The following is a 23514-nucleotide window of genomic DNA, read 5'->3' on the forward strand; positions in this document are numbered from 1 at the left end:
TTTTTCCAGCTCCTATCATTTGTAGCACAATGAACTAGGACTGACAGCAGTTCATGGGGCAATTATACAGATGATAGAATTGCCGTTTACAGAGTGACAGTGTATCAGTACGCTGTTTGCCATGTGACTACCTACCATGTGGGCATTCAGGGATCTGCATACAGGCATGCGACGCTGGTATGCTTAGCCCTGCACCCTGTGTAGTTTAAGTGCAAAGTGCTCCTTCCTACAGGGAGGCAGCCGTTTTTTTGTGAAGTCTGGGGGTGGTGGCACGGCAAACATTGGTCAGAGGGTACAACACACAGAACTTCTAGCAGAGCTGGTATCGCGATGAAGTTCTAGATAAGTAAATGCGATAATGAGTAAGAGCATTGCAGGCTCACCTGCAAAGCAGCATCAGGTGTGGCATCCGTAATCTGTGCATGCGACGGCCGCGCATGGACAGATAAGGGGGGATGTGGAGTGAGCTGCAATGGGGTGAGAGCTTCCAAAGGTGAAGCGAGCTTCCATAGGTGAAGTCCGAGGGAGCATATTGTGAACAGGTAAGTACTGAGGATAGTACTGAGGTAGGGGGGTGAAGTTTAACTCCAATCTACCAATAAGAGTAAACAGAGTTCATGAGAACCATAAAGCAACGAGATCAATTACGGTATATATTGATCAATTTAAAGTGTAAAGAGTACAAGCCGCAGGGCGAATCCCAAATCATTAATAAGAATTGATTTGTTTGTATTTCGATTTCAGGTGTTTGGCAATATGGAATTGAGACAGCTGCAGTGCTGGCAGCAAAGATGGAGATGTCAGTCGGGTAAGCGAAAGGTTCCAGATGCCGATCTAAGCTTGGAGGAACACGAGATTCCTGAAATCGGAAAGAGACTAAAACACGAGATTCCTGAAATCGGAAAGAGACTAAAACACGAGATTCCTGAAATTGGAAAGAGACTAAAACACGAGATTTCGGAGATCGGAAAGAGACTAACAAAACTGTCTGAGCAAAGCATAGTGCAAATTGCTAATGTTTTTCTTTCCCAAGGTGGTGCTTTTATAATGAAGAGTACCGTGCTGATGGTGATCCTAGGTTGCCATTCCGTCCTAGGAGAACGAAGAGAGGACATTCTCATGTATAATAAGGGGTTAATGAGAATGCAAGGCCCAAGCATGTTAATGTTGGGTGACAAAGGTACTGATCCTTTCACACCTCCCTCTGATTGGCACAGGTAGTTTAGTGGAACGTAGGTTAGCAAGAAGTGCCTGAGTGACTTCAGTAGGGAGTCTAATCATGAGCTTGTAACGCAACATGAAGATTGGCATGGCTAGGATATGATGAATGTATCTATCTGTATTTCTGTAGTCCTGAATAAATAACGTAAACATTGAAGAAGCCTGAGAAAGTCTATCTACTGTTTGCTGTGTGGAGAGTCAAGTGATCTCACAGTCTGTGAGACGATGGTGTCGAAGCAAGGTGATAAGAACAGTTTATAACAGGGTCCATCTGACCCCGGATGCCTGGTCTGCCAAGTACGGTCAGGGCAGGTACATTACTTACACAGCCCACTGGGTCAACTTGGTGACCGCTGGCAACACAGGCGTAGCTACAGTCTTCTGGGCCCTGATGCGGAATTTGAACCTGGGCCCCCCACCCAACCCCCATTGAGGCCAATTTGCTTTCAACTTATTTTGCCGAACTCACCCCCGACAAGCGAACATAATTGTCAAAGACATACAAGGTAATAATTCCCAATAATTCAGTCAGTGACATGACTATATACTCTGCACAGTGGTGCAAAATATGTCAGTGCTCTATAAATACATAATAATATGGTAGGACATTAGACTATGACTATGGTAGGATTAGAGTGTGAGCTCCTCTGAGGACAGTCAGTGACATGACTATGTACTCTGTAAAGTGCTCCAGAAGATGTCAGGGTTATACAGTATAAATACATACAAATAATATGGTAGGACATTAGACTATGACTATGGTAGAATTAGAGTGTGAGCTCCTCTGAGGACAGTCAGAGACATGACTATGTACTCTGTAATGTGCTGCAGAAGATGTCAGTGCTATATAAATATATTAATAATAATATGGTAAGCTATGACTACACAGCCACTTTCTTTTCTACCCTTAAAGTAGTCATAAGGGGAAAACGTGTAAAATAGGTGGTACTTACCGGGGGCTTCCTCCAGCTCCAAGCTCCCAGGACCTCCCTCGCCGCAACTCTCCCCGCAGTTCCGTCCCGGTCCCCGGCGATGACGTCAGAGCGACCTGCTCTGTACTGCGCCAGCATTGACAGCGCCGCTCGCACAGGCTCAGTACAGAGCGACCTGGAGGTCGCTCTGACGTCATCGGACCGGGACGGACCTGCGGGGAGAGTTGCGGCGAGGGAGGTCCTGGGAGCTTGGAGCTGGAGGAAGCCCCCGGTAAGTACCACCTATTTTACACGTTTTCCCCTTATGACTACTTTAAGCATCACACATAGGGCAAAGCACAGTCCTGCCTGATTGATATGTGCCCGGGTCCCAGCAGTGACATCTGACAGTGTAGCACCTGTGGTGTGCTGTGTACTTGTTGTCCCCAGGGTGCTCTTTTCCTGCGTGTAATGCCTGCGTCTGCTTAGCATCTCCCCCTCGTCTGAGCAGACATGGGCTGTAAGAAAGCACAGGCGAGGCATGACAAGTATATGGCACACCACAGACGCTGCACTGTCAGATGGCACATGTCATGCAGGCAGGATCGTGATTTTCCCGGGCCAGAGGTGCAGAACATAGGTCAGAGGAATGAGTATTTGGGAACAGACAGAGGAGTGGGAGAGGAAGAATTGCCTCACTCACCACACACACGGAACCTGTGGCTGCTCACGCTGCATGCATTTCCAGGAATCTGCAGTGCACACGAGGAAGAGGGGAGGAGGAGCCGGGCCCCAGCCAGCTAAAGACTGTTACTGGCTGCAGGGCTGACTGGAGGGGGAGGTGCTGACTGAGCCTGAGTGTCGGGCATAGAAGTACAAGTGATTCCTGCCGCTGAGTTGCGGAAAAACTTAGTGATGGAACGCGGTATGTTGTGGAGTCGGGAGGAGGACTCTCTGCAGTCATTAAAGCCTCTGGCAATGTTGTAACACACGGGCCCCTCCAGCACAAGGGCCCAGTCGCGGGTGCGACCGTTGCGACCGTGGGCCCTACGCCACTGGCTGGCAAGCAGGGAGTACGTGGCTGTGCAGCGGACCTAGTGACACCTCCACGGCTTGCAGGCAGGCCTGCTGCCACCTCCTCTCCTCCTGCTACATCCTTTTTGCTGTCCTCCTCCTTGGCTGAGTGTCAGTTCAACTCTACTGGTGCTGCAAACTCCTCTCCAGCTACACAGCCCCAGCTCCGCAGGGCCTATGCTGCATGCCAGGTACGAAGGTGTCACGCCATCTTAGACATGTCTTGCCTCAAAGCGGAGAGTCACACTGGAGCAGCTCTCCTGGCTGCTCTGAACAAACAGGTGGATCAGTGGCTGACCCCTCACCAACTGGAGATCGGTGTGTGACAATGGCAACAATTTTATTTCGGCTTTGAATTTGGGAAAGTTGACACATGTACCCTGCATGGCACATGTGCTCAATCTCGTAATTCAGAGATTTGTGTCAAAGTACCCAGGACGTCCTAAAGCAGTCCAGCACTTGCCGGTGAGACGCTTGATTTGCGATTGCCCGACTCGCTGGAAGTCGACCCTCCTGATGTTTGACCGCCTGCTACAACAGGAAAAAGCCGTCAAACAGTATCTCTACAACTACAGTCAAAGGACACAGTCTGGGGAGATGGGGATGTTCTGGCCAAAGTACTGGAAACTGATGCAAAATGCCTGCAGGCTCATGCGGCCATTTGAGGAGGTGAAAACCTGGTGAGTCGCAGTGAAGGCGCCATCAGCGACTTGATCCCATATGCCTTCTTCCTGGAGCGTGCCGTGCGTAGAGTGGTGAATCAAGCTGCGGAGGAGCGTGAACAGGAACAGGAACAGGAAGAAGAGTTGTGGTATCAATTCTCAGCAGAAGCAGATGATTCCTCAACACCTTCGGCAGCACAGAGGGGGGAGGAGGAGGAAGAGTCGTGTGGGGAAGAGGAGTCAGATGATGAGGAAGGTGTTGTTTTGGAGGAGGAGGAAGAGGCGGAAGAACAACAGCAGCAGGTGTCGCAGGGGGCTTGTGCTGCTCAACTTTCCTGTGATATTGTTCGTGGCTGGGGGGAGGAGGAGAACTTAGCTGACATCACTGAGGAAGAGCATCCAACTTTGTGCAGATGGCGTCTTTTATGCTGTCCAGCCTGTTGAGGGACCCCCGTATAAAAAAAATCAAGGGAATGAGCTGTACTGGGTGGCCACGCTACTAGACCCTCGGTATAGGCACAAAGTGGCGGAGATGTTTCCAAATCACCAAAAGGCAGAAAGGATGCAGCACTTGCAGAACAAGCTGGCAATTATGCTTTACTATGCTTTAAGGGTGATGTCACAGCACAACGGAATAAAGGTACCACTGCCAGTAATCCTTCTCCCATGTCCACACTGGCAAGGACAGGACGCTCCAGCAATCTCTTTAGTTCAACGACATTCTTTAGTCCAACGCCTCGCCTTAGCGTTTCTGGATCCGCCCTCCACCAACGCCTCGACCGGCAGGTAGCCGACTACTTGGCCTTAAGTCTGGATGTAGACACTGTGAGCAGCGATGAACCCTTGGACTACTGGGTGCGTAGGCTTGGCCTGTGGCCAGACCTGTCTAGAGATGTAGCGAACGGTTCGCCGGCGAACGGTTCCAGGCGAACATTGGGGGTTCGCGTTCGCCTGCGCCAGGCGAACCTTTGCGGAAGTTCGATTCGCCCCATAATGCACTATGAGGGTCAACTTTGACCCTCTGCATCACAGTCAGCAGGCACATTGTAGCCATTCAGGCTACAGTAAGCCCTGGAGCCCCACCCCCCCTTATATAAAGCAGGGTCTGGCGGCCATTACACTCACTCGTGTGCCTGCTATTAGACAGACTAGGGCGAGCTGCTGCAGACTTGTTCTTCTAGGGACAGATTAGTTAGGTTCTTGGCTGCTTAGTTTGCTCCTGGCTGACTGTTATTGCTTTTATAGCAACCTAGCTCTTTTCAGAGCTCATCCTGTACTTTATTTTTTTTACTGTGTGTCAAACTGACACTTTTGTTGCATGCACAGCCTTGCTAATTGATAGTGTGTGTGTGCCACTGCCAGCAGCCCAGCACATTCAGTGACTGACTACCTATGTGTGTGACAGGGAGCTGCACATTGTACTACCCAGTACTGCATATACCCAGTACCTGTTGTGTTTACTTAACCCACCTCATCACTGCATATACCTAGCTTTGTGTTGAGTGAACCCAGCTCACTGCATCCTACTACTACCTGTTGTGTTTACTTAACCCACCTCATCACTGCACATAACTACCTGTAGTGTTGAGTGAACCCAGCTCACTGCATATACCTACTACCTGTTGTGTTGACTTAACCCACCTCCTCACTGCACATAACTACCTGTTGTGTTGAGTGAACCCAGCTCACTGCATATACCTACTATCTGTTGTGTTGAGTGAACCCAGCTCACTGCATATACCTACTACCTGTTGTGTTTACTTAACCCACCTCATCACTGCACATAACTACCTGTAGTGTTGAGTAAACCCAGCTCACTGCATATACCTACTACATGTTGTGTTGAGTGAACCCAGCTCACTGCATATACCTACTACCTGTTGTGTTGAGTGAACCCAGCTCACTGCATATACCTACTACCTGTTGTGTTGAGTGAACCCAGCTCACTGCATATACCTACTACCTGTTGTGTTGAGTGAACCCAGCTCACTGCATATACCTACTACCTGTTGTTTTTACTTAACCCACCTCATCACTGCACATAACTACCTGTTGTGTTCAGTAAACCCAGCTCACTGCATATACCTACTACCTGTTGTGTTGAGTGAACCCAGCTCACTGCATATACCTACTACCTGTTGTGTTGACTTAACCCACCTCGTCATCACTGCATATACCTAGCTTTGTGTTGAGTGAACCCAGCTCACTGCATCCTACTACCTGTTGTGTTGAGTGAACCCAGCTCACTGCATCCTACTACCTGTTGTGTTGAGTGAACCCACCTCACTGCATCCTAGTACCTTTACTGTTCAGTGAACCCAGCTCACTGCATCCTACTACATGTTGTGTTGAGTGAACCCACCTCACTGCATCCAAGTACCTTTACTGTTCAGTGAACCCAGCTCACTGCATCCTACTACCTGTTGTGTTGAGTGAACCCACCTCACTGCATCCTAGTACCTTTATTGTTCAGTGAACCCAGCTCACTGCATCCTAGTACCTTTACTGTTCAGTGAACCCAGCTCACTGCATCCTACTACCTGTTGTGTTGAGTGAACCCAGCTCACTGCATCATACTACCTGTTGTGTTGAGTGAACCCACCTCACTGCATCCAAGTACCTTTACTGTTCAGTGAACCCAGCTCACTGCATATACCTAGCATCCCCCCGAGATGGACAAAATGGACAAACCAGGTAGAGGAAGAGGTAGAGGCAGACCCAGAGGAAGGCCATCAGGCACCGGCAGGTCTGTGCGAGGTGGTGTTGCTGTGATTTTGTGCGGACCTGGCCCAAAATACAGTGCTCAGAAGAAGGCACGTGCCATCACTTCCCAAAATCGTGAGGAGGTGATTGAGTATTTAACACAGAACACCTCATCTCCTGCAGCCACCAGCGCTACAACAAGCACCACATCCGCTGCATTTGACACTTCGCAGGAGTTATTTGGTGGTGGTGGTGAAATCACCGATTCACAGCCACTACTGCAACAACAAGAAGAAGGCGCAGGTACACAACCTCCTACGTCTGAGTTAGGTGGCGATAGTATGGACGTAACGTGTGAGGAGGGGGCTGATGAAACACCTGAAGTTGGTGCAGTTGAGGAGGTGTCTGAGGAAAGTGCAGCTGGCCAGGAGGATTATGATGACGATTATACGGATACCACATATGTTCCTGGTAGAGGAGATGACCAGGGGGACAGTTCAGAGGAGGAGTCAGAGAGGACTAGGAGGAGACGACTCCATGATAGAAGCAGAGGGAGCTCGTCCTCAGAAACAGCTGGGGGCAGTGTCCGGCGCCATGTATCGCCAGCTATGGCCAGCCAGCCAACATGCCCTTCAACGTCAGCTGCTGATGCCACCGTAGCGCCATCAGCCCAGGGGGGCTCAGCGGTTTGGAAATTTTTTCACGTGTGTGTCTCAGATTGGAGCAAAGCCATCTGTTGTCTCTGCCAGCAAAAATTGAGCCGTGGAAAGGCCAACTCTCACGTAGGGACAAGTGCCTTACAAAGGCACCTGGAGAGAAGGCACAAACAGCTATGGCAAGAACACCTGAGGAAAAGCAGCACTACTCAAAAGACAAGCCACCCTCCTTCTCCTCTTCCTCCTTCAGGTGCATCGTCTTCATCCACTTTCTCCCTTGCACCTTCACAGCCACCCTCCTCCACACCACCTCTTCCCTTCAGCGGTTCCTTCTCCTCTGCCCACAGCAGTACCCAGCTGTCCGTGAAGGAAGTATTTGAGTGGAAGAAGCAAATGTCTGCCAGTCACCCTCTTGCCCGGCGTCTGACAGCTGGCGTGGCGTGGCGGAACTATTAGCTCGCCAGCTATTACCATACAAGCTGGTGGAGTCGGAGGCTTTCCGTAAGTTTGTGGCCATTGGTACACCGCAGTGGAAGATACCAGGCTGCAATTATTTTTCACAAAAGGCCATACCCAAACTCTACCGTGCAGTTGAGAGGCAAGTGGTGTCATCTCTGGCACACAGCGTTGGGTCAAGGGTCCACCTGACCACGGATGCCTGGTCTGCCAAGCACGGGCAGGGCCACTACATTACATACACAGCCCATTGGGTCAACCTGGTGACTGATGGCAGCAAGCAGGGAGTGCGTGGCGGCGCAGAGGACCGACTTGTCACACCTCCACGGCTTGCAGGCAGGCCTCCAGCCACCTCCTCTCCACTTGCTATTACCGCTTCGCTGTCATCATCCTCCTCCTCCTCCTCCTTGGCTGGTGCCGCTATCTCCTCTCCAGCTACACAGCCCCAGCACCCCAGGGCCTATGCTGCATGCCAGGTACGACGGTGTCACGCAGTGTTAGACATGTCTTGCCTGAAAGCGGGGAGTCACACTGGAGCAGCTCTCCTGGCTGCTCTTAACAAACAGGTGGAGCAATGGCTGACCCCGCACAAGCTTGAGATCGGCAACGTGGTGTGTGACAACAGCAGCAATCTCATTGCTGCGTTGAATTTGTGAAAGCTGACACACATACCCTGCATGGCACATGTGCTTAATCTGGTCGTGCAAAGATTTGTGTCCAAGTAACCAGGCTTAGAGGACGTCCTGAAGCAGGCCAGGAAGTTGTGTGGGCATTTCAGGCGCTCTTACAAGGCCATGGCACGCTTTGCGGAGATTCAGAGTAGAATCAACTTGCCGGTGAGACGCCTGATTTGCGATAGCCCGACTCGCTGGAATTCCACCCTGCTGATGTTCTCTCGCCTGCTAGACCAGGAAAAAGCCATCACCCAGTACCTGTATAATTACAGTACAAGGACACAATCTGGGAGGATGGGGATGTTCTGGCCCAACAACTGGACACTGATGCGAAATGCATGCAGGGTCATGGAGCCCTTTGAGGAGGTGACCAAACTGGTGAGTCGCGATGAGGGCACCATCAGCGACTTGATCCCCTACGCCTACTTCCTGGAGCGTGCCGTGCGTAGAGTGGTGGATACAGCTGTGGAGGAGCGTGAACAAGAAGAGTTAGGGCAGCAGGAGTCGTGGGAGCCATTTACACACGAACCCGATGTTTCCACAACACCGGTGGCAGCACAGAGGGGAGAGGAGGAGGAAGAAGAGGAGTCGTGTGGGGAAGGGGAGGAGTCAGACTCTGATGATGGTGATGATGATGAGGAAGGTGTTTCTGTGGAGGAGGAAGAGGCGGCGGAAGAAGAACAACCGCGGCAGCCATCACAGGGGGCTTCTGCTGCTCCACGTTCCCGTGGTATTGTTCGTGGCTGGGGGGAGGAAGAGGAGTTGCGTCCCGTCACTGAGGAAGAGCAAGAGGAGATGGAGAGTACGTCTGCATCCAGCTTTGTGCAGATGTCCTCTTTCATGTTGTCCAGCCTGTTGAGGGACCCCGTATCAAAAAACTCAAGACGAATGACCTGTACTGGGTGGCCACGCTACTAGACCCTCGGTACAGGCACAAAGTGGCGGACCTCTTACTAACTCAACAAAAGGCGGAAAGGATGCAGCACTTGCAGAACAAGCTGTCGGTGATGCTTTACAATGCATTTAAGGGTGATGTGGCTGCACAACGCAATCAAGGTACCACTGGCAGTAACCCTCCTCCTCCCAAGTCCACGCAGGCAAGGACAGGACACTCCAGCGATCTCAGGTTGATGTCGGACATGCGGACGTTCTTTAGTCCAACTCCTCGCCATAATCCTTCCGGATCCACCCTCCAACAACGCCTGGACCGGCAGGTAGCCGACTACCTGGCCTTGAGTGTGGATGTAGACTCTGCGAAAAGCGACGATGAACCCTTGGACTACTGGTTGCGCAGGCTTGACCTGTGGCCAGAGCTGTCCCAATTTGCCATACAACTTCTCTCTTGCCCTGCCGCAAGCGTCCTGTCAGAAAGGACCTTCAGTGCAGCTGGAGGCATAGTTACTGAGAAGAGAAGTCGCCTAAGTCACGACAGTGTTCAGTACCTAACCTTTATCAAGAAGAATGAGGAATGGATCACGGAGGGCTACTGCACGACCGAAGACTAAGTCAGTCCCCACACACAGCATCTGTGCCTGCAGGCGCTTGACTGCCTTCTCCGCCACCACCAACAGGGTCCAGGACTCTAGGCGGATTCCTGAATTTTTAAGGCCGCTGCTAGCAGCGGCCTCTACACTAATTTTTCTTGTGCGTGTACATGTGCCCATCCCCCTTCGTGATCATTACCTTGCCGCGGTGAAGGGGCTTGCGCATCACAATGAAGCAATGATCGCCGGCTATTTGAGTGTCTCGGGTGGCGGTGGCACACAAAAGATAATAAGGTCGTTGCTTCATTGTGGTCAGACCAAATTTGATCAGCTGGACAGTCACTGTTCTGTCATTCAGCTACATCAGCCGGGCGAGCATATGGGCTGAAAAGCCACCATCACCTGCACTCTCGTCATGGTGTGCACCAGTCCAGCACGGCCATCACTACACAAACGGCTGTTTGCAGTCACTGCATACCTTTCACTGCATCTGTGACTGCACATTATACCTGGCAGTCAGTGCATAACTTGCACTTGAATGAATACACTTTTAAACAATTTAGAAATACAACCATCTAAGCTTTCAAACAATTTAAAAATACAACTATCTAAAGTTTCAAACAATTTAAAAATACAACCATCTAAAGTTTCAAACAATTTAAAAATACAACCATCTATCATTTTCAAACAATTTAAAAAAAGGGCAAAAAAACTTGCCCTCCGTAAAACATTCTTGGCAAATGCTTTCGACTTGGTTTGTGTTCCGCTGGGTCAAGGGTCCATCTGACCACAGATGCCTGGTCTGCAAAGCACGGTCAGGGCAGCTACAGCATGGGTCTCAGCAGGCTCCCACTTCGGGCCGGAATCTAACCTTCATTCCCCGCGGTGACAATGGCAGACTTGCCCTTCATAACGGATTCCCGTTAAAAGGATTTAAAGTTGATTCATTACAATTAGGGCCTCAAAGTCCTGTATTGCATGCCTGCCTGCTGCCCTCCTTGGATGTGCAGTGGTAGCCGTTGCTCAGGCTCCACACCGGATTCCATCCCTCATTCCCCGGCCATTACCCGGGGTCAAAAATGGCAGACTTGCCCGCCTCCATATGATTCTCGTGAAAGGAATGTGGTGTCATCTTTGCCCGCCATAACTGGTTCTGGTTAAAGGATTTAAAGTACATTCATTTCAAATACACAGCAGGGCCTCGAAAGTCCTCCTCCTGTATTGTTATTTTTGGTCACTACCTCGGGGCGGGCGGGCGGGCGTGCATGCCTGCCTGCTGCTCTCCTTGGATGTGTAGTGGTAGCCGTTGCTCAGGCTCCACACTGGATTCAAACCCCTCATTCCCCGGCCATTACCCGGGGTCACAATGGCAGACTTGCCCGCCTCCCCAGGATTCTCATTGTAGCGGTACTGAACAAGTACACAGCAAGTAGAAAATGTAATTTAAAAACAAAAGGTAAGCTTTTTAACAATGCCATGGAAAGTTGAGAAGGAAGTCACACATTACCTGACATCACTGAGTGAGGAAGAGCAATCTCGCCATGTTGCGCAGTAGCCCAGCATGGCCGTCACTACACAAACAGCTGTTTGCGGTGCGTTACACAGTGAGTTTGGTGTGTCAGTGTGAAGCAGTACTCTAATTACACTCCCTGATTGATGTATACACATGCAAGATGTTTTAAAGCACGTTAGGCCTGCAATTTAGCATTCAATGTGATTTCTGCCCTTAAAACGCTGCTTTGCGTCACATCCAGATTTTTCCCCGGGACTTTTGGCATGTATCCCACTCCGCCATGCCCCCCTCCAGGTGTTAGACCCCTTGAAACATCTTTTCCATCACTTTTGTGGCCAGCATAATTTTTTCTATTTTTCAAAGTTCGCCTCCCCATTGAAGTCTATTGCGGTTCGCAAACTTTTCCGCGAACCGAACCTTCTGCGGAAGTTCGCGAACTGAAAATCGGCGGTTCGCGACATCTCTAGACCTGTCACAATTTGCCATCCAACTTATGTCTTGCCTTGCCTCAAGCGTCCTGTCAGAAAGGACCTTCAGCGCAGCTGGACGCATTGTCACTGAGAAGAGAAGTCGCCTAAGTCAAAAAAGTGTTCAGTACCTCACCTTTATCATAATGAATGAGGCATGGATCCCGGAGGGCTAATGCCCGCCCGAAGACTAAGTCAGTCCCCACACACAGCATCTCTGCCTGCACGCCGTGTGACTGCCTGCCCCATGACTAAGTTGCTCCCCACACAGAATCTCTGCCTGCAGGCCGCTTAACTTCCTTCTCCGCCACCACCAACAGGGTCCACCAGGACTCCAGGCGGATTCCTGAATTTTTAAGGCCGCTGCTAGCAGCGGCCGCTATAATAATTTTTCAGGGGCGTGTACATGCCTGCCTAATTTTTCTGGCTGCACTGCAGCTGCAACAACAAAACAAAAGGCATGTACATGTGTCAATTCCCCTTCGTGATCGTTACCTTGCCGCGGTGAAGGGACTTGCGTATCACAATGAAGCAATGGCCGACGGTTATATGAGTGTCTCGGGGGGTGGCACACCAAAGATAATAAGGTCATTGCTTCATTGTGGACAGACCAAATTCGATCAGCTGGACAGTCACTGTTGTTCTGTCATTGAGCTATCTCAGCCTGGCGACCATATGGGCTTGAAAACTGCCAAGGCCTGCACTGTCGCCATGGTGCGCACCAGTCCAGCACGGCCGTCACTACACAAACAGCTGTTTGCGGTGCGTTACACAGTGAGTTTGGTCTGTCAGTGTGAAGCAGTACTCTAATTACACTCCCTGATTGATGTATACACATGCAAGATGTTTTAAAGCACTTTAGGCCTCCAATTTAGCATGCAATGTGATTTCTGCCCTTAAAACGCTGCTTTGCGTCAAATCCAGATTTTTCCCGGGACTTTTGGCATGTATCCCACTCCGCCATGCCCCCCTCCAGGTGTTAGACCCCTTGAAACATCTTTTCCATCACTTTTGTGGCCAGCATAAATGTTTCTAGTTTTCAAAGCTCGCCTCCCCATTGAAGTCTATTGTGGTTTGCGAAAGTTCGCATGTTCACGAATATTTGCGGAGGTTAGCGAACGCGGTACGCGAACCGAAAATCGGAGGTTTGCACCATCTCTATTAAGCAATACCAGTTGCCAGGCTGCCCTGCTGATCCTCTGCCTCTAATACATTTAGCCATAGACCTTGAACAAGTATGCAAGCAAGCAGCAGATCAGGTGTTTCTGGCATTATTGTCAAATCTGACAAGATTAGCTGCATGCTTGTTTCTGGTGTGGTTCAGAGACTACTGCAGCAAAATATCAGCAGGGCTGCCAGGCAACTGGTATTGTTTAACTGCTTCCCGACCGCCTAATGCCGATAGGCGTCGGGATGCTGGTAGCCCTGTCATCAGTCTACCAGCGACGTTTGCCGATAGGAGACTGTTAGACAGCGAAACCTCCATCTATTTACATTGTACAGCACTGCGATCTATGGCAGCGCTGTACTGGGGACAGCTGTGTCACCGGAGGCTTAAGAGCGATCTCATAGGCCGATCGCTGTCATTGGCTGATGGGGGGGAGGGAGGAGCAGGAAAGAAAAATACACAATTTTATTTAAAATAAATGCACAAATAAATTAATTTAAAAAAAAATACTGCCTGCAGCAGCAATCTGCAAGCTCTGTTGGTGTTCAGAAAAGGGGGGGGTTCATATGTGTGCACGGATGTATGGCTTTGCAGCGAGCTCTTAAAGCTGCAGAGCCCTAAATTGTAAAAAATAGCCTGGTCACTAGGAGGGTGTAAGCCTATGGTCCTGAAGTGGTTAAAGAGACACTGAAGCGAGTGAAGTGTCTCCAATTGATCTTTGTGTTTATGGAGTTGTCAGACTTACCGTGGTGGGGAACTCTTTAAGTTCTTCGTGGTAGACAGCCAGCTCTGTGACAAGGGTGTGGGGGAAATATCCAACAAGTCCCTGCTGATCCCTGTACTGGTCACTGTAAACCTGTCAGTGAGGAGGAGAATTAGTACAGCGCAATTCCAGTTCACACAGGCTCATACTGGAATGGAGCAATGCAATGCAGCTGTCGTTCCATTCAACAATCCCAGAGCCAAATCTCACAGCTTGTGCTAACCAAGCAGCTGGATCACATGTGGCTGCAACAACTGGAACATCACACTTGTGTCTAAAGATTGCTAACAGAGAACTGCATTCCATCCTTCCACCTATACATGCTTGCTTCATGAAGAGTACAATGTGATAAGACAAACCTCACAGTGGTGTGTCTTAGGAGCTCTGGGCCACAGTGCAAGTTTTACATTGGGCTCCCTCAAGCACTGTATACATAACAATTGATATGGAGCACCAAAGCACACCAATGACACCCGCAGTGTCAGAGAGGCGTGAGCTGGGCAGGAGAACCGTCTATAAATGGTTACAACAACTAATCAAAGAACATACGGCGGTGATTATTGCCAGTGCTGAATAAAGTGGTTGATGGAGGGCCCCTCTGGTCCAAGGGCCCTGATGCGGTTGCTACCTCTGCATCCCATTATCGCTACGCCACTGAAACCTCACTTTGGATTATCTCAGGCACATCATGAACAGTTATATTTTCCAGGCTTCTTTTCCTTGTTAGGCTGACCTGCACGCTTGTCGACCTGTCGGGCAGTTCAGCCTCCCAGCTAGTGATGGTCATGTCTTGGAGAACTTGCGGAGAAGCATGTGATTTGTTTGATCAGCTGGTAGATTTGCAAAGATCTGATTTGCTTTGGTCACATCCTGCTTTAGCACATGATCATGACTAGCAAATCAGAAACTTGCATATCTATCACCTGACCAAACTGATCACATGCTTCTCCATGAGTTCTCCCAGACATGACCATCACTACTCCTAGCTGCCAGCCACAAGTGCCATTGGGCTGTATTTACATGTAGCTGAATGGCAGTATTTGTTAACAACGTGTGTGTCATGTCTGACACTGGCAAAAAAACCCCATCTAGTTTTGTGTCTGAGGACCACAGCCACCATACTCTGACGCAACTTCATGAAGGGCTGCCTGTCCTCCACCTGTGCTGACCGCTAGCAAGTGCCTGACCTGGTGGACAGGAGCAGGTGACTGGCGTTGAATTCACCCCCTTTAGCTGCTTTTGAAAAGCGGCCATAGATCCATAATGGCCAACAGGATCACAATAAAAGCCTTTGGGTGATATAAATATATGCTTGTTAATAGGGCTGCTTTGATACTAACAAAGGCAGCACCCTATCCCTCCTGGTCACCTCTGGGTGTCACTGTCCATCAGTTTATTTATATATGTAGAGGTGGCCATTCACAGCTACAGGAATCATATATAATGGGATACTTGGCATATAGACAAAGGTACACACTGGTCACAACTATTGCTAAATCACAGAGTAGACCACACTCTGTCTGCCCAGTAGTTCTACAGGAAACCACCGTTCGGCACCAGCAGTCAAATGACTGCACTTAGCAGCTTGACATTCTTACAGCCGTAGCGGATATTGATGTGGACCTCCTAGACGTCTTCAAGCAGTGATTATTATTATTATTATTACCCTATTGTCTGGCATTGGGCACTCTAGCCCTCGCTCTGCTCCTAGTCTACATCTCCATACAGAGCCCCGCGCTTCTCTCCCGCTGTATGGTTCCCACTTTGGTGTATTGGTTTCAGGAGGTGGCTCTATATGCCAGGCTTTCAGTCCCCATGACCAGGGACAGGGCACATGACAGTTTCTGCTGGCTTGCAGTGACAGATGAGGATTCTGTGCTGTCATCTCATGCTGCTGTTTCCAGCTGGTAGATAGATGCTGCCCCTTCAAATGTATAAGCCACAGCTAGTTTGCAATGATTTAGCACTAGTGAGAATAGATGAAGCCCATCTCTGTAGTGCTTTATTGTGTCCATCGGCATACGTAATGAATGCAATGTATCAAAAAGCCGTGCAAGACGGGACGTTGCATCCCTCTACCGCAGTGGAGACAACGGATGCATTGGAAATGGACATGTGTGAACATGGACATGCTACACAACCTAGGCCAGGATACCTGAAAGATTTGCTGCAACTGCATCACACCTCCCACAACCTCAGAGCAAAAGGATCCAATCAGGGGCGTACCTAGAAATTACTGGGCCTCCCTGTAAAACTTTGGATGGGGCCCCCTCTCCCCCTCCCCTCGCTTTCTGCACAGGTAAACTGAGAACCAATGTTATACAATAAGCTAGTGCACATTTGAATTTGTTTTCTTCATGCAGATAAAAACAGACAGTAGTGCAGCACTGCAGGCACTTTCTCTATCAATTACATTAACTTCTGTGATAAAACATGCATGTTTTAACACAAGACACGACTCAAAGCAGTAGCAGTGTTAGGGAGACTTGCCTGAGGTCTCCTATTGAATAGGTGCTGACTTACTGAACAGGCAGAGCCAAGATTCCAACCCAGATCTGCTGTGTCAGAGGTAGAGCCCTTAACCAGTACACCATCCAGCCACCACATGCAGACACACATGGTTTGCAGAAAACCCATGCAGAAAACTGACAGATGAGTGTGCTTCCAGCCTCAGCTTATTACACTCACACTGTCCATCCCTGATGGATCAGAACTGGTTCTACAGATTTCTCCAGCATCACTAAAGTGCAGAGCACTTGGGGGGAGAGGTTGGGGGCTGGGCGTTGTACACAAGACCCTGTTGAAAACTGAATAGGGACTGTCTACAAATCTTTGTCTACAAAACTTTGCATGATTCCTTATCAGTGACTAAGCAGATGCAGTCATTTGAACAATTGTACAAAGAGCAGGAAGCTTTTTCTCTACATGCCCTTAGTTGTCAGTCTCTCAGGACAGGAAAAATAAACTTCTCACCCCATAGGGCCCCCATGGCTTCTGGGCCCCCCTGCGGCTTCATCGATTGCAGGGTCTATTGTTACACCCCTGGATCTAATAACTTAACCCCCCCCCCCCCCCCCCAGAGTACAACTAAAAACCTTTGGAGCCAGAGCTTTCTGTCATGCTGCCCCTACCCTGTGGAATGCCTTGCCAAATGTAATAAAGACAGCTCCAACTGTGGACATGCTTAAATCAAAACTGAAAAGAAACCTGTTTAGTCTGGCATTTATGATCACATAACTTCCCCCCTGTAAACACCACTACAGTATGCACTGATCTGAGACAAGCTTATGCACTTTGGGTCCTATGGGGAAAAGTGGTTTACAAATGTTTTGTTGTTGTTGTTGTGGAATGGATCTTACAGCTAACATTGGATCTATTGGCATGTCCATTTATCCATTGTTCTCGGTTGTGACACTGACAAATGGTCTGGGGTGAATTTAACTCACAGTGGAGTCCTAGGAGTGAGAACAGTGAAGGCCCGCACCCACTACAGAATTTTGGAATATAATTTTTTTTACAACCGGCGATTTTTTGGAGCGACGAACGATCGTTTTCACGATCTCGCAACATGGGTACAGGCATGTGGTGATTACACATACAGCGTTTGGCGACATGCAGCGATAACTATAAAACTTACACTGCCGGACCAGAATTCCCCGGACTCATCGCTTTGTGGTAATAGCTTGGTGTAGATGTAGACCAGCTCTCCCCTCTTGACGTTAATGAACCTGCAGTCTGGTGCATGGTAATCATCTAAAGCTTCACCGAGAGATATGGCATCTGAAAGGCGAACAATAACACAGAATACTCAGGATCAGCCAATATTGTCAGCATCATCTCAGGCTGGAGGGGAATGGGTTGCTTTCAGCCAGCGGTGTTTGAGGATTAATCTTTGTTTGAGCAGCACAAACAGGAGTTTGATTACCTTTCTATGGCAATACAAAATATGTTTACATGATTATGGGAGAGCCTATAAATGTCAACAATAATGTTATTACACCGGCTAGCTATAGATAGATGGCGGTGGGTCAGGACATGGCAGTATAATCACTCTGGTACATGCTTGTTATTTTAAATGAAACAACACACACACACACACACACACACACACACACACAAACACACACACACGCTCTCTCTTGTATGTTTAGAGGAAATTGCATAACCCTCAATCCTAGCTTGGAATGTTCGCTCTTGTTTGTTAAAGGGAAAATTCACTTTTGCTGGGAAAATACACAAACTATTCCGTCTGCTCTACAGTGAAAGGATTCATTGTAAATACATTATTACAGCTGGCTAATCTTGTCCATGTGTGCATGAAATGGAAACTGTCAGATGGTAGTGATAGAGTTTGTTGGCAGCCTATTGATTAGTGCAGGTGTCAAAAATGATTCATAAAGGCTCCTGCTCTGTGCAACCAACTTTTTGTCCAACAAAAGTGAGAGTACCTGGATAGCCTGAACTCCAAGTGAAGTGCAGTTGCCATGGTTTCATACAGCAGCATAAATACAATTCATGCACCCCCCCCCCCCCAGACACACACACAATGTTCACACCTATTCCCTGGCCTCCCCTTGGTGCCCATCATGGCCTTGGGGTCATAAAACAAGTGTGGCCATCAGGATCTTCACACCCATAACAAGTGTAGCCACAAAACCACCTGATCTGGAGTATAGTCCCCTGTATAGTAGGAAGGGAAGGTTAGTAGTTGGGCCCCTCCGCAGCTCTGGGCCCCAGTGCGATCGCAGGGGCTGCTCCCCACTAGTTATGCCCCCAAGCATGCAAGTTGAGCTTACTGGATGTTTTGAAAATTTACAGCTGGTGACAAATTGAAATGGAAATATGTTATCACATTAAATTCTGGAAACACTTGTGCAGCACCAATGCTTCTTTCAATGTTCTAACAAAAGTGGAGTTTTCTTTGAATACCAGCACTGCCCACCTTCTGCTTCTGTGAGTTTAAAGGATACCCGAAGTGACATGTGAGATGATGAGATAGACATGTGTATGTACAGTGCCTAGCACACAAATATCTATGCTGAGTTCCTTTTTTCTTTCTCTGTCTGAAATAGTTAAATATCAGGTATGTAAGTGGCTGACTCAGTCCTGACTCAGACAGGAAGTGACTACAGTGTGACCCTCACTGATAATAAATTCCAACTATAAAACACTTTTCTAGCAGAAAATGCTTCTGAGAGCAAGAAAGAGATAAAAAGGGGAATTTCTTATCAGTGAGAGTCACACTTTAGTCACTTCCTGTCTGAGTCAGGACTGAGTCAGCCACTTACATACCTGATATTTAACTCTTTCAGGCAGAGAAAGAAAAAAAGGAACGCAGCATAGTTATTTGTAGGCACTGTACATACACATGTTTATCTCATCATGTCACATGTCACTTCGGGTATCCTTTAAATAAACGCAAGGGTATGCAGGCCCATTTTTAAGCACATTCAATCTAGGCAGATGCCTAGGGCATAACCTATTAGAGGGGTTGTCGATGACCATGCCAAACCTTTTTTTTTTATACTGTACATATTTTTCAGCATAATATCTATTGGAAATCTCCCTAGCGCCTGTAGGGAGTATTGCAGGCACACCTGCCTTGCTGGCGCACCTCCTCACCTCTTCCGCTGCCTGGCATCTTATTGAATAGCCCCCATGAGCACCTGTACCATGTGACATCGATGCTTGTAGTGATGTCGGTACATATGATGGTGTCACATGGTACAGGCACACACAGTGACAATTCAAAAAGATTCCGTGCACCGGGGAGGCAGAGAGAGATTCATGCCAGCGTGACTGTGAGCCTGCGACACTCAGCACAGGCCTGGGGGTGAGTGTTGGGGGAAGATTGGCTGGGGATCCGTCTGGAAATTCAACTCGTTACTGCTGCGCACCCGATCAACCATAATTGGTCAAAAGGATCAATCAGCCTGCCTGATTGATCCTTTTGACCAATTTCGTCCAGAAATCTATCTAAACGGATGAACAGGTGGACATGTTGTGGCATCGATATCTGCCAGATATTGCCAGCAAGTTATCTGTAAGCAGGTTTCTGCAATGCGTATCATTGTGTGACATGCAGGGACAGGCAGGGCATAGACAGTACTCTGATGGGCTGCCTTATGTGCTGTGCAGCAGTGTGTTCTGACAATACACTACTGCATGCATTTCCACTTAGCTGAATGGGGCACCACTGCAATGGAGAGTAATGCAGGAATGCAGGTGCCATGTGTTTCTGTAAAATGCCCATCCACCTGCATTGCAGCCCTACACAACAGTGTTTTCAGGCCCAAAGTGAATTGTAGATCAACCTCCACCACCCTTCTGCCCTGAAAGTTGAACAACTTGTGCTGGACAGGGATGTTGTGACCAGCGATCTCCCCAACTCCAGGGGAGGAACTTCATACTATTCAGCTGGAGGGTTTGCGTGAAAGATAACACCATCTCAGCCCATTTTTTTCGAAGGCTCTGCATCTGATTGTACCCACTGTTTTTCCCAATTCCTACACTGCAGTCATCCTACATCCCCATCCCTGAGCTCTGTCATTCCATTTAACTACAGGAATCAGGATAGAGAAACACAAAGAGTGAAAATAGCATTGAGCAAGTTAGGGGTACACTGCACTCCCTTGGCACTGGAGCCATAGCAGCTGCTGTGACAGCTAAGCAATTGCTATGCTCCTGAATTTGGCCATACATGGGTGTCCCTGTAAAAGATGTAATCTATGATTACGTCCAACCGAAGCCTCCCACCTGAATGCTACCGAATTTATGCAATTCCTGCTAGATTTGGTACGGCAGGCAAAGGGTGTAAGACAGTACACCCGATTGGCTGACTGGCGCCTGCTAATCAAATAAAGGCAGGAAAGTGCTTTAGCTGGGAGTGAGCAAATTGTGTGTTTTGTAGCATTCAGTTCAGAGGCAGTGGGGGTGAATTCACTGGGGGTGAGAGGTCCAGGGCCCACCCACACTTCCCTCTGGGTATCGTATGGTGGTTTCAAGGCCCCAGCCAGTGAGAGAGACTGGGGCCCCCGGCTGCTGTGCGAACCATTGTTTGTGATTTTAACATTTTTTTGCAGCTTCCAGGATGCGGTTGACAGGTGAGTGGTTAAGGAGGGGACCGTGCGGGAGATGTGCCTACACGGGGCATCCCTGTAACAGACGCAATCCACGATTATGTCCAACTGAAGCCTCCCACCTGAATGCTACTTAATGTATGCAATTCCTGCTAGATTTGGTACGGCAGGCAAAGGGTGTACATCTGATTGGTGACTGGCACCTGCTAACCAAATAAAGGTAGGAAATTGCTTTAGCTGGGAGTTAGAAAATTGTGTGTTTTATGGGAATAGCTATGGCAGAGGTTTGGCCGAGGCAGAGGCGAGAGAGGCCCCGGCCTTAGGGCGCAGTGTAGGAGGGGACGCACAACACACTCAGCTACCATTCCCTATTGTGTTTGAAGCAGAAAGAAATAAGAAAAGGGGATACGTGGCAGTGACTGCAAGCCAGATAACTAGAGATTAAGGTGTTGGGGGGTTGGGGGCCCTGGGGCACCTCTTCCTCTAATAGCAATCAGTGTGTGACGGCTGGGGTGGGAGGGATGGGGGCGGCGCACTTTGGTGTCTCAGCCTTGGGTGCTGGAGGATCTTGTCCCGGGTCTGATATACTATATGTAAAAGTGCTGCAGAAGATGTCAGTGCTATATACTGTATAAGTACACAATAATAATCATTATAATAATAAGCATTACGAGAATGATATTGCAATGTTTGCTAGGAATGAAAGAATATAAAGAGGAACAGTTATTTCAGGCCTGTCCATCCACAAAAGAAACATACAATTCTGATTCATTTCCAACAGCCAATAGCTAGCAAACGATGGGACAGTTTTAACTACATATCCATATGTTTCCAACATTGCTCAAGCGGCTATATTAGTATTCTTAAGGAAAAATACGTTTCTCTATAAGTTTTATCATCATCCTTCAGAGATTAATAAATAACAGTACAAAGAGCTTTATTGTGCGCAGCTCTGAAGAACGCTTCCAAAACTTCAGTCCTGATTGGTTGCCCTGGCATCCTGCATATCATTACTATTAGCAGATATGCTGCTATATAAACATAAAAGGCTAACATTAAAAGCAATCCTGGAACTCTATGAATCTTAATGTGAGAGTAAATCATTAGCAAACCATAAATAAGGGGAAAAATGCTGTAGAATTTACATTTCTGGCAGACTTACAAATGCATTCATCATCTGCGCACAACTTCTTGCTTGCCAACTTCTCCATGTAAACTCCATTTGCCTCTTGGTGCATAAATCCAAGGCATAAAACTATAACCACAACATCAACAATGTGAGCCATTTCTCCCAGCGTTTCCTCCCCAGAGCCTGCTCAGTGCCTCAGAAGAGTGTCCCGTGTTCCTCCTCACCGATAATCGCTTGCAGTGCATATATGCAGCAGCTGAACATCTGGCTAAACACAGGCAGCCAATAGGAAATGAGCTACACAGCATTCCATTCACACACATGGGCACGTGGATACAAGAGGGCTCCTGTGCAACTGTTTACTGAAGACACTTAGTAGCTTCGCTATTCCGTACAAACAGGAAAAACTCCATACACACACTCTAAATAAAATACTGCCAGTGGCGTAGCAATGGGGGGTGCAGAGGTAGCGACTGCATCGGGGCCCTTGGGCTAGAGGGGACCCGAGGGTCCCACCCCTAAAACACAGTATTAACTCTTTATTGGTCCTGTGCTGATAATATTCACTTCTGTAGTTGATTTGAATAGTAGTAGGTCAGCCATCCCCTCAATCTTCCTAGGAAACGTATGCTCCCTGCCCAACAAGCTGGACGAACTGCTCCTCCTCTGCGACAGGAGGGAGTACAGCGCAAACACCCCAGTTTTTTGCTTCACAGAGACCTGGCTCCACAAGGATATCCCTGATGAGGCCCTACAACTCCCAGGCTTCAGCCTCATCCGAGCTGACCGTGACACTGCTCTGTCCGGGAAAAAGAGAGGCGGCGGCATCTGTTTCTACATCGGCTCTGCATGGTGTCCCAACATTTCAGTACTAGCCAGGAAATGCTCCCCGGACGTTGAGCTTCTTCTTGTTAACTGCAGGCCAGTATACTCACCAAGGGAGTTCTCCTCCTTCGTCTTGGTTGGAGTGTACATCCCACCTTACGCCAATGTCAACTCTGCCCTGCTTGACCTGAGCTACTCCATCTCCCAGTGGGAGACGTCTCTCCCGAACTCTTTGTTCATAGTTATGGGCGACTTCAATAGAGCCAACCTCCGCCACGAGCTTCCGCGCTATCAGCAGCATGTTGCCTGCCCCACGAGAGACTCGGCCACACTCGACCACTGCTATACCGTACTGAAAGATGCATTAAAAGCTGTCCCGGGGGCCGCGCTGGGCTCCTCTGTCCACTGCCTCGTCCACCTCATCCCCACCTACAAGAGGCGACTGGAGTCAGCAAAACCAGTCCTCAGGTCCTCCAAGGTCTGGTCTACTAAGGCCAAGCTCCAACTTCAAGCCTGCTTCGACTGTACGGACTGGAAGGCTCTGGAAGAACCAAACCTGGATGAGTGGGTGGAGAACGTAACCTCATACATCTGCTTTTGTGAGGACTCCTGTGTACCAACCAAATCCTATAAAATCTTCCCGAACAACAAGCCATGGTTCTCCAACAAGCTACGGCAACTTCGGAAGCGCAAGGAAGCTGCGCATAAGTCAGGCAACCTTGAGGAATA

The 23514-nt window shown here is 48.7% G+C and overlaps 1 protein-coding gene across 1 annotated transcript in view; it reads right to left on the bottom strand.

Moving 5' to 3' along the window:
• OTOR (otoraplin) overlaps positions 1-22188 on the bottom strand; it is a 32123-nt gene extending 9935 nt beyond the window's left edge. The window contains exons 1-3 of the mRNA XM_068232448.1: positions 21994-22188; positions 17390-17532; positions 13735-13845 (exon numbers count right to left, since the gene is read on the bottom strand). Coding sequence (XP_068088549.1) covers positions 13735-13845; positions 17390-17532; positions 21994-22117 — 378 coding nt within the window. The 5' untranslated portion in view covers positions 22118-22188. The remainder of the gene's footprint in view (positions 1-13734; positions 13846-17389; positions 17533-21993) is intronic.
• Positions 22189-23514: the final 1326 nt, after the last annotated feature.

Source organism: Hyperolius riggenbachi, chromosome 4 (assembly GCF_040937935.1).
Source record: "Hyperolius riggenbachi isolate aHypRig1 chromosome 4, aHypRig1.pri, whole genome shotgun sequence".
In the NCBI taxonomy this organism is placed as follows: Eukaryota; Metazoa; Chordata; class Amphibia; order Anura; family Hyperoliidae; genus Hyperolius; species Hyperolius riggenbachi.